Below are 12683 nucleotides of genomic sequence, written 5' to 3' on the forward strand. Positions count from 1 at the left end.
CCTGTCTCCTTATTTAATGTTTGGCATGAAAACTGTTTTTTTATTTATTTTTTTAGCCACTCCTGATCAGTATGGACTCTCATTCTACATATGAGGGATATGTGCTTTATACCAAAACAGCATGATAAAGTCACTTAAAGAAGCTATTGTAGTCATCCATAAACGTGAGTTTCAACAATGAAATTAAAATTCAGTTCTCTTTCACAAGAATATTTTCCTTTTCTTTTTTCCCTTTTTTCAGTTTTATTGACAAATAAAATTGTAAGATACTTAAAGTATGCAATGTGATAATTTGACATACTTATACATTGTGAAAGGATTCCCCCATCAAGTTAACACATGACATATTTAACTTTTTTGGTGAGAACATGTATGTTCTTTTCTCTTATATTCTTTTTTAATGCTTTAGGAATGGCCTTTTGTTTTAAGAAAATGATCATATTTGAACTTTTGATAGGAAATAAAATGATTTGCCTTTTGTGTTTTTGTGTGCTCTAGAAATCCTCACCAGACAGCTTCCTGTTTCCTGAGAATCATTACGTGATCAGCTACAGGGATGAAAGTCTTCAAGTTGATAGGAGGGATGGTCATCCTCACCTCTTTGTTTTTCACCTGTTTGGGGCAAATTCCAATCACTGTATTCTGCTCTATAGACTGGTTCATGGTTACGGTACACCCGTTCATGTTGAACAGCAATGTATATGTACACTTTCATGAGTTACACTTGGGCCAGGGTTGCCCTGTCAATCATGTTCAGTCACATATCTACAAGTTTACCTACCGTGTTACCGAATGTGGCATCAGAGCCAAAGCTATCTCTCAGGATATGGTTATGTACAGCACTGAGATACATTGTGCTTCAAAGTCTACCTCATCTAAATACACATTTCCAGTGTCATGCACTGCCCCCAAGTACTCCCCATGGCTCACTACTCCCTACTGCATGAAAGAAGCCAGCAAGATACAAACCACAACCCAGGATGGTGAGACAGGCTACGAGGTGTTCACCTTGTCACAGTCCAGCCAGAGGCCCAACTGCAATTGTCCACCTTGTGTCTTCAACGAAGGAGAATGTGCCCAGGCTCCACAGCGTAAAGCAGAGGCTCAGAAGGGCCATTCTAAGCAGTCATTTTTATTTGTGGATATATCTGAGGATTGATCTCTGTTCAGACAATCTACTTGAGTCCATGTGATCTCAGTTTGGGGTCTCCTGTTAATGCTATTTCTAAAATTAGTATATAGCCCTGTCCGGTGTGGCTCAGTTGATTGGGCATTGTCTCATGCACTGAAAGGTTGCCAGTTCGATTTCCAGTCAAGGCACATGCCTGGGTTGCAAGCCAGATCCTCAGTGGGGGCCATGCAAGAGGCAGCCAGGTAACATTGTGTTCACACATCAATGTTTCTCTCTCTCTCTTCCTCTATCTACATATTGGTGAAAGTCTTTTAAAACTAAATAAAGTTAGTATGTGATATTTACTAATATCAGGCAAGTAAATGTTCTTGTGGCTCTCTTATGAGGGCTTTTGAAAAGGGCAGCCTGTGTTAACTTTTTGAATAAAGTTTTTTAAATATTTTTATATCTTTTTTAAAAGCAAAAATAAAGTTCTGATGGCTTAGAAATATCAGTTGGGGACATTAATTAATAAATATATATACTATGGACAATAAATATATACATATATATTTACTATGGATGAGACATTGTTCTATGTGCTTTTCAAACATTAGTGCCTGGTCTCTTTTTTTTTTTTCTAGGATAACTTATCTCTCCTTCAAGGTCCCGAGGTGAATCCCTCCCTCTGTATCTTCATTTTACTTATACTCTGCAGCATTCAAATTAGTTCTTAAAAACCAGAAACACCAATCAGAAAGAATATATGCACCCCTATGTTCACAGCAGGGCAATTTACAATAGCTAAGATTTGGGAACAGCCCAAGTGACCATTAGCAAATGAGTGGATTAGGAAACTGTGGTACACTTGCACAATAGAATATTATGCAGCTGTAACAAAAAGAAAGAAAGAACTCTTATCATTTGCAACAGCATGGAGGGACCTGGAGACTATTATGCTAAGCAAAATAAGCCAGCCAGAGAAAGATAAGCGTCACATGATCTCACTCATAAGTGGAATCTAATGAACAAAATTAACTGATGGACAAAATAGATCCAGAGACATAGAAGCATTGAACAGACTGACGAATTTCAGAGAGAAGGCAAGGAAGGGGTGGGGAGTGATTAATCGGGTAACTTATATACATATATGGACACAGACAATAGAGTGATGAAGGCCTGGGAAGGGCAGATTTGGGGAGGAAGGGGTCAATGGGGAAAAAAACAAACAAAGGGGACATCTGTAATACTTTCAACACTAAAGAAAAAACAAATTAGTTCTTAGCTACATACCTTCTTAGATCTATGGCTGTATCACTTTTTATCCATGAAAGGCACAGGCTGCACTAGTGGTTTGGTTTATAAGCCACCAATGGTTCTAAAAATCGTTCAAGTCACACCCCACTAACTAGGCTGTGAGCTCCTGAGAGATTGATAATACTTTAAAAAGAGTTTTGTGCCTGACTTTTGTGATCAGAATATTTCCACTCAAGTTTGGCAATCCATTAGTTTTTTTCAAAGACTGGGAGGGGGAAGGGTAAATAAAATGTTTCAACAAATATGCATTGCATACTATTACATTCCAATCACCGTACTAGGCACTGAGGATATGTCAGTGAATATAAACTAAGGCTCAAAGAAATTAAGTAAACAAATGAACAAGTAAACAGAAATTTAGAGAGCAACAAATGTCATGAAGAGCTTAAAACACAGTGATATGAGAGAAATTGCAAAATAGGTTAAAGCAGTTAGGAAAGGCCTCTGAGGTACTGTCATTTGAAATGAGTCTTGAATGTGAAGAAGGAGCCAGCCCTGGGATCATCTGAGAGAGAACATTCCAGATAGTAGAAGCATCTCATTTAATCCTCACAACACTGAAAGTGCTCTTATTATATCCATTTTACAAATAAGTAACTAAGGTACAGAATGATTAAGAAACTTGCCCAAGGCAAACATCCCTATTAAGAATCAGACAATGTTAGCACAATGTACATGATGATATACACACAAAGTGCTTCAGTGGATGAGTAGACATTAGAAATTCAATCATTGTCTTAGTCCATTTGGGCTGCTATAACAAAGTATCATAGACTGAGTAGCTTATAAAAAAACAGAAATTTACTTCTCATGGCTCTGGGAGTTGGAAATTCTAGATCAAGGTACGAGTACAATCAAGTTCCAGTAAAAACTATCTTCCAGGTTTCAGACAGTTCTCTTCTGATTGTGGAAAAGTATCTAGAGAACTCCCTAGGGACCCTTTCATAAAGATAATAATCCCATTGATGATGACCCAATCCTCATGACCTAATCACCTCCCAAAGGCCTCCCACCTACTAATATCATTGAGGGTGAAGATTTCAACACATGAATTTTGGAGAGGACACAAACATTCAAGCCATTGTAGTCATGTTAGTTGAAGAAAAATAGCAATTCATTTAAAATTTTTCCTGTTCCTTTTTGAGGAAAATCAGGTAATAATCCCTGAAAACAATGTATTCATTCAGCAAATGTTTATTGAGTTTGTCCTATGTGCCAGGAATTATGTTAGATGTCGAGCTTGCATTGGGGAACAAGACTAATTTAGTCTAATCAAGAGGATACAAGTAAAGAAGTCTAGGGACCTAGAGGTTACTCTAGCCCAGAGAATAGGACTGTACAAAGACATGAGGATCTGGGCTATGGCCATCAGAGAAGCTGCAATGGGAGGGGGTAGCTGATGGTGGTGAGAGTTGGGGCTAAGGAAATAACCGTATACAACACGATGTACAAGAGAACTAGCACTTCCCTCACCCATCCTGTTTTCAGAAACTTACAGATTATTAAACACTAGAACACATATAAATAACTTAGCAAACAATACTAGACACATTAGACCTGTGGTACCATATGCAAGTTATGCACTTAATAACTGTAAGGGGCAATATTCATGAAGACACCCCCTGAAGTTGTATAATGTATCAGGCTTGGAGGAGACTCAAGACCTACATGGTAATAATATTCAAGTGCCAGATATATTATATACATAATCTCATTTAATATAACAACTCTATAAGATAACAATTATTTATTCATTTTTATAGATAAAGAAACTAAGGCTCAGAGAAATTGAGGCTGTATAGTTAATAACATCACTGGGATTCAAACCCAGGTTTGTCTAGCCCCCAAATTCACTTTCCCCCTATATTAAACACTCCCTACCAGCATACAGAAACTTCCAGTTGGGTTGGGAGATCCAGGAAGATTTCCTGGTAGAAGTGGGCAATGACCCCACTCTTAGAAGATATAGAAGATTTGTCTCACAGAGAAAAGAAGAAGAGCATTCTTGGTGAGCAAAAACACTGAGGACAGGGTGGAGAAATGTACTGTGTTGATAGGAAGACACCTGGGGGTTATTGCTCTAAAATAGGTGAGAGGCGATGAGGAGAACAGATAGGGGAAGGAGTTGAAGTGTAGGAAGAGATGAAAACGAGAACCATTTTAAGTAAAGAACAACAGGACTTTATTTTAGCCTAGAAAACAGTTAAATATCTACTTAAGCCCCATTCATGGTTAAGAGATAAATTAAGTAGTGCAGAAAAATTTGAAGTGTAGAATACTCCAGGCCCAGGAGCAGAGGGGACAAGACTTGAGCTAAGTCCTAATCTGTCTAACTGGATATATGTGAAAAAAAGAAGAGATTGAATAAAAAGACATCACAGTTTAGAGCCCGAGAAACTAAGAATACATGATAAGCTTTGTATTTAAGTAAGAAAATTAGAGTGTAGAGGTGAAGATGAATCTAGTTTAGACATGTTGGGTGTGAGATGATAGTGACATCCAAGTGGATATGTCCAGGAATTAGCTCAAGAAATAGAGCTTACTTGAGCTGGAGCTTGAGTAAGGGGTGTAAGGGATAATTACTGGGAAATAAAGTCTTGAGATCACGTGAATAAGGCAATTAGGACCACAGAATCAGAATTCCCTGATGCTAAATCTTTAAGGTACAGTTAAGAAAAGAAGAAGAGACACCAAAGGGGACAGAAAAGAAGTGATCAAGAGGTGAAAGGAGAAATATGACTCATGGAATTCTAGGATGGAGAGCTAGGTGGACTGTATTTTCCACTGCAACCAATAAGTCAAGATAGAGTAAGCCTAGTCATCATGGAATTAGAAGACTTTGAACTAGACCATACTAGTAAATGAGAGATAAATTTTCATCAGGTGAAAATGGAGGGCAAGAGCATTCTAGGCAATGGAAAATCAGCAAGAACAAAGATGCAAAGCAATACTGTGATCAAGAATCATATTTTGCCTGGGCATACATCTCAGCATGATTGGGCATACTTTTTTCAGGAGCACTCTGCACTTATTAACCTGGAAAAGTCATCACTTCGTATCAGTGTACTTCAACCATTTCAGTTGCATATTTGATATTTTCCACTTAATTGTATGCTTCTTGAGCACTGGAAACCCTCTTCATCTGCTTTCTTGTTTCACCATTTTGCCTTTACCTTACATAGAACTTGGTAAAGGTACTCAGTAAGTGCTTAATCCATTTGACTGACTGACTGATTGTTACTGATAAAGGGCCTGGGAGTTCATAAGCATAGTAACCATTTAAAATATGGGAATATAAAAATGCCTTAAGAAAAATGGCATTTGAATTGGCTAATTTATTTACCTTTGAAATGCCACTCTAAAAGAGTATTTTCCTCCTTTATCATAGAAATGGTCATTCCATTTTAAGGTAACATGATTTATAAAAGCCTACCATACAGTTTTAATCATATTTGCGATAACAATAAGAAGTGCTTTCCTGCCATCAAAAGAGTCACTCATAAAAGGAGAGTCAAAGGAACACTTAAATTTTATTCCTGTAAACTAAAAACAGCAAACAAGCATTGAACAGACCTTCAAACCTCAAAGGGAAGGATGGGCGGGAGGGGAGGGGGAGATGGTAAGAGATCAACCGAAGAACTTGTATGCATATAAGCATAACCAATGGACAGAGACAATAGGGAATGAAGGCCTGGGCTGGGGGGAAGGGTGGGCTGGGAGAGAACAATGGGGAGGAAAGGGGACATATGTAATGCTTTTAACAATAAAGAATTTTTTTAAAAACTGTGTAAAGAATATATGTAAATGTTCAGGGCAAAAGTCTTTTATTCCCAATTTTAACCAGTAGACCATTTTGGAGATGCATGTAACTATCAAAAATAAACTCAAAACGGATAAATGACTTAAATGTAAGACAGGAAACCATAAAAATCTTAGAAGAATCCATAGGCAGCAAAATATCAGACATATGTCGTAGAAATATCTTTACCAATACAGCTTCCTAGGGCAATGGGAACTAAGGAGAAAATAAACAAATGGAACTACATCAGAATAAAAAGTTTCTGTACAGCAAAAGAAACCATCAACAAAACAACAGGAAAACTCACTGCATGGGAAAACGTATTTGCCAATGTTATCTCAGATAAGGGTTTAATCTCCAAAATGTATAGGGAACTCATAGAACTTAACAAAAGGAAGACAAACAATCCAATCAAAAAATGAGCAAAGGACCTAAATAGACACTTTTCAAAAGAGGACATTCAGAAAGCCAAGAAACGTATGAAAAAAAATGCTCAAAATCACTAATCATCTGAGAGATGCAAATAAAAAAAAAACAATGAGGTACCATCTCACACATTTTAGAATGGCTGTTATCAACAAATCAACAAACGACAAATGCTGGGGAGGATGTGGAGAAAAAGGAACCCTTGTGCAGTGCTGATGGGAATGCAGAATGGTGCAGCCACTGTGGAAAACAGTATGGAGTTTCCTCAAAAAATTAAAAATGGAACTTCCATTCGACCCAGTAATCCCACTTCTAGGAATATATCCCAAGAAACTAGAAACACCAATCAGAAAGAATATAGGCACCCCTATGTTCATTGCAGCACAATTTACAATAGCTAAGATTTGGAAATAGCCAAGTGCCCATCAGCAGATGAGTGGATTAAAAATCAGTGGTACATCTACACACTGGAATACTACGCTGTTGTAAAAAAGAAGGAACTCTTAACATTTGCAATAGCATGGAAGGACCTGGAAAGCATTATGCTAAGTGAAATAAACCAGTTGGAGAAAGATAAATATCACATGATCTCACTCATTTGTGGAATATAATGAACAACATAAACTTATGAACAAAAATAGATCCAGAAACAGAGAAGCACTGAATAGACCATCAAACTTCACAGGGAAGGCAGGGGAGGGTCAGGGGAGGGGGTAAGAGATCAACCAAAGGACTTATATGCATGCATATAAGCCTAACCAATGGACACAGACACTAGGGGGATGAGGGCATGTGCTGTGGGTGGGGGTGGCTGGGGAGAGCTCAATAGGGGGGAAAAGGAGACATATGTAATACACTACTTTAAACAATAAGATTTTAAAATTTGAAGAAAAAAATAAAGAAAAATACTAGCAAATCCCTCCTTGAGGATTAACTACAGCATATTGTCTCAAAATTTGGGAAATCAGAGTTACAGCCTTCACAAATTTAAACTCTCCAATGGTTTCCACTACATTCAGAATTAAATCGAGATAAATGCTTGCCATAACCTCGAGGGGCCTTAAGATCTGGCTCCAACCTACTTCTCCAATGTTATCCTCACTTTGCGCCAGACACAAAGCTTTGATTTGTTCTAAACTGCAGAGCTTGTCTTCACTATATCTTTGCACATGTTATTCCCACTAGATACAGCTGACCTTTATTGGTTCTCAGTTGAAATCAAGGATGGGAAACCTTTTTTCTACCAAGGGCCGTTTGGATATTTATAACATCATTTTTGGGCCATACAAAACTGTCAACTTAAAAATTAGCCTGCTATATTTGGTCAAACATTTAATTAACTCACTCCTAATGCCTTGCAGGGCCAGACCAAATGATGTCTCAGGCCTTATAGGGCCCTCAGGCAGGACATTCCCCATCCCTGGTTTAAATAAATCTCAAGGAAACCTTTCCTGACTGCCTTTCTCTTCATTCCTGAAGGGAAATTGGTAAAATTAAAGTAACTAACATTTACTGAGTATCTAAGAGGCACTGAGCAACCCTTCATATGATTTCCATTTAATCTTCACAATAAACCTCAGAGGTAGACCAAGAAAGAAACTCAGAGATTAAATAGCTGGCCCAAGGTCACATAGGTAATATATAACAAAGCAAAGATTTAAGCCCAAATTTAATCCCAACCCCACCATCTTTCTGCTACATTATATTGTCTCTCTATTTAAACAGAAAGGATCTTACTAGGAGGAAATGCTTAATTCAGTTCAGAGCTACAAATAGGACAGCAGTTTACATAAAGATCTATAAACTGGCAGTCTGGATAATTAACTCTGTATTCAGAACTCTCACTTGGCATCTGTATTTCTTTTACATTAACTCTTAGCTAACTAGGATAATTTTAAAAAATGGTATTTCTTCTAAGACTCAAAGAGTTCATAAGGTATATTTAAATGCTTTGTTTCTCTTCTATACTTTATACATTTTGCATAATACAGATATTAATTAGTTAAATTATAGAATTTCTGAGTTTACCCCAAGCAGTTAAACTAATAAATATTCAGGAATGTCATGGCTTTTTTTAAATGAAGACACAAGATTTTTAACATTTTCCAATTAGGGTTAATAAATTGGAACAATATTTAGGCAATGTTAATTTAAAAAAGCAAATCACAAGTACTCTGGGAATATATCATATTTATATATATGCCTAACTTTCTGAACTAGGACTAGAATATTCTAGAGCACAGAGTCTTTTACTTATACAAAGCCATAACACCTTACAATGGAAAGACTCAAAATGCTTTTTAAATGCCAATTATTAGAAAAAGAAACCAATTTTCTTTTTATCTCAGTTAGTTTAAAATATATGTCCACAAATTCTTTAGTATTCCTCCTAGTAAAATATGAAGCCTAAAGTTCAGCAAAGGGAATATAATCAATAATATTGTAATAACTATGCACTAGTATGGTACCAGGTGGGTGCTGGAAATATTGGAGAGGAGGTCACTTTATAAATTATATAATTGTCTAATCACTATGCTATACACCTGAAAGTAATAGTATAAAAATAATATTAAATGTCAACTGTAGCTGAAAAATAAAATTTTTAAAAAGAAAAAAAACTATGTAAAGAATATATGTAAACATTTAGGGCACAAGTCTTTTATTCCCAATTTTAACCAGTAGACCATTTTGGAAATGCATGTAACTCTCGCCATTCCTCCATTCCTCTACCAATAAGGAAAGCCTCGTCACACATTAAACTAAACACAGTGCTGTACACACACACACACACACACACACACACACACACACAGGCATGCACCCACATACACAGACACATCACCATGTTTATAAGAAATACATTATCAAAGGACAAGTGTTTATTATAAAGGGAAGGCTAACTTTCTCAGACACATCCTTTATTTTTATTCTTTTTTCTTTAATTCAAATTCATGTTAATCCTTATGATTGATCTCCATGATATCCTGTTTAAATTGTAATTATAGTTGTTTATTCCAAAAAGAGAGAGAATGAAAGAGGAGAGGGGAGAGAGAGGAGGGGAGGGGGGGGGCTTTCAATCTTGTGATATTCTATAATGTTTTCAGAAGAAAATAAATGATTTAGTCAGATTTCAGCTTATAAACTTACGTTGGTTATATAATTACAAGACCTTCTGTATTAGTTATCTACTGCTGAAAACTAATTACCCTAAAATAACAACCATTTATTATCTCATAGTTTCTGTACCACTTAGCTGGATGCCTCAAGGTCTCTCAGGAGGTGCAGTCAAGCTGTGGGTGTGGCTGCAGTCATCTCAACACTCAACTGAAGTTGGAGAATCCACTTCCACACTCACTCAAGGGGCTCTTGGCAGGAGGCCTCAAAGCCTCTCTGTGGGCCTCTTCACAGGTTGTCTGAGTATCTTCATGATATAGATGATGATGATGATGATGATGATGATGATGATGATGATAGAGAGAAAGAGAGAGGGGGGAAGGAAGGGAAGGGGAGGGAAGGGGAGGGAAGGGGAGGGAAGGGGAGGGGAGGAAAGGGAAGGCAAGGGAAGGGAAGGGAAGGGAAGGGAAGGGAAGGGAAGGGAAGGGAAGGGAAGGGAAGGGAAGGGAAGGGAAGGGAAGGGAGAATCCAAGTTAGAAGCCACAGGCTTTTTGTAACCCAACCTCAGAAATGACATCTCATCACTTCTGCTATATTCTATTTGTAAGAAGTGAGTATCTAGGCCCAGACCACAAACAAGGGGAAGGAATTACACAAGGGTGGAAATACTAGGAGATGAGCCCTGGCTGGTTTTGCTCAGTGGATAGAGTGTCAGTCTGTGGACTGGGTGGTCCCAGGTTCCATTCTGGTCAAGGGCACATGCCCCAGTTGCGGGCTTGGTCCCCAGTGGGGGGCATGCGGGAGGCAGCCGATCAGTGATTCTCATCATTGATATTTCTATCTCTCTGTCCCTCTCCCTTCCTCTCTGAAATCAATGAAGATATATTTTTTAAAAAAATAAATACTAGGAGATGAGGATCATCGTAGTGGGGACCTTCAATCTGATCATATTGGCAAACTCTACAAATACAACCTGTTTCAATTTATTTATGTTACGAAAATTAATGGCAGGGCACAGACTGGGTAGAAAAATCCATGTCACTGCCATACCTTGCATCAGTCAGTTCTATTATCCTTCTCCAGGGAAAACAAGTTCTATAACAGTGATGGTGAACCTTTTGAGCTTGGCATGTCAGCATTTTGAAAAACTCTAACAACTCTGGTGCCGTGTCACATATAGAAATTTTTTGATATTTGCAACCATAGTAAAACAAAGACTTATATTTTTGATATTTATTTTATATATTTAAATGCCATTTAACAAAGAAAAATCAACCAAAAAAACGAGTTTGTGTATCACCTCTGAAACGTGTGTCATAGGTTCACCATCATTGTTCTATAAGCTGCAAGTTATAGAATTAACTGATTGGTGGAAAGCATTTCAGAGGAAGCTTCTTTTGTTTTTATAAGAGAACATTGATGCAGACATTCAAAACCAAAGGGAAAAAGTGTAAAAGTTAAATAGTATAGATGATGATACTGGGTAGAGGTTCTAATGTTGTTTCTAATGTTACCCATATTAGTGACAATATAAACTCTTTCAATAGTCCTCTAATGTAGTGTAATTCAGATCGAGTAACACTATTCTAATGTAATTCAAGGTGGGAGTGTAAGGTAGGGGAATCTGTGTCATGTATATATGTGTATACATATATGTATATGAATATATATATATATATACATATATATATATATGTATTACACATATGCCATTATTATCCAGCTTCTAAGAAAAGTAGTCAGGGGGCTTTGCTTGTTGATTTATATATGAATATTAACACAACACTCCCCATCACTTACTACTTTCATTTTTGCTTTGTTCCTATCCAATTCATAATACAACAGTAGCTGAGAGGGGCTAACTGAGTCTGAGCAGGTGGTGGGATTGTAGGAGGGTTCATAAACAGGTTTCTGGAAGGGAGGTAACAGGCTTGTTCTTCCATACATAGCTTTGTCAACATTCATTTGTAGATGTTCTCTGACAGGCAAGAGGGAATTGCTCTCAATCAGGGAAGTAAAGGCTAATACCAGTTTTTCAAGCATAAAGGAAAATTTTTAAAATCCCCACCAGCTGTCTAGAAATGTACCACTTGGAGGCACTTATATTCTACAGTTACTAAGAGGAATATTTAAATTGACCAAGTTAGTTTCAGTGTTATTTTAACTTTGTCACACACACCCTATTATATAAACACCATGCTAATGTAAATTATTCACCTTTTAAAGTTACTTCAGAAGTTTTGACTTTTAGCCAAATACCTATTTCTTTATATCAAGAATTCTTTGGGGTTGTAAGTTTGCAACTTAAATGTGCACACATCTTTAAAAGAAAAGTTTATTTTCCATGTAATGCCCATAGAATATTTATTCTGTTTTCTAAGCTGTATTTACATGACAAAGTACTAAAAGAAAGCCAGTGTTGGGGCGAGAAGACACAAGTCCTAAAGCAGCAGGGAGACTGGTTTCTTTGAGGTTAGAAAAGTCCCAGCCCTCCCCACTACCAAGGGTGGGTCAAGCTAGGAACAAATTGACCCAAAAGTAAGCCTCAATGTCATTTCTACACCAACTCCCTATAATAATTTACAGTCTGCAATCAAAATAAAATAACCTCTACAAAAATCTGCTTTTTTATGATCCAAACTACAAATTAATTCTCTTTTTCATTTCATATTTCATCTGCTTAATTTTTGCTCCACTAAGGTGGAGAAATCACACTCTTCTGCTTATATTCAGATGCACTTAAGCTCTAAATATGTCATGATATTTGGGTTACAGCAACTAAGGGGAATTTTTAAGTTGTCCAAGTTACTTTCAATGTTGTTTTAACTTTGCAAAAATATTTAATGACAATTTTTTAAGTTGTCCATGGAAAATAACATTCTCCATTTTGAAGCCCTGCCACCACCCAGAAAACAA

The 12683-nt window shown here is 37.1% G+C and overlaps 2 protein-coding genes across 2 annotated transcripts in view; one reads left to right on the forward strand and one right to left on the reverse strand.

Moving 5' to 3' along the window:
- The first annotated feature begins 236 nt into the window (after positions 1-236).
- PLAC1 (placenta enriched 1) lies at positions 237-1405 on the forward strand. Its single transcript, XM_059679516.1, has one exon. The coding sequence runs from the start codon at positions 557-559 to the stop codon at positions 1157-1159; it is 603 nt and encodes a 200-aa protein (XP_059535499.1). The 5' UTR covers positions 237-556; the 3' UTR covers positions 1160-1405.
- Positions 1406-9772: 8367 nt separating this feature from the next.
- Positions 9773-12683, reverse strand: part of HPRT1 (hypoxanthine phosphoribosyltransferase 1) — a 91011-nt gene continuing 88100 nt past the window's right edge. The window contains exon 9 of the mRNA XM_059680386.1: positions 9773-10074. Within this exon, the coding sequence (XP_059536369.1) occupies positions 9974-10074 (101 nt within the window). The 3' untranslated portion in view covers positions 9773-9973. The remainder of the gene's footprint in view (positions 10075-12683) is intronic.

This window comes from Myotis daubentonii, chromosome X (genome assembly GCF_963259705.1).
Source record: "Myotis daubentonii chromosome X, mMyoDau2.1, whole genome shotgun sequence".
Lineage (NCBI taxonomy): Eukaryota > Metazoa > Chordata > Mammalia > Chiroptera > Vespertilionidae > Myotis > Myotis daubentonii.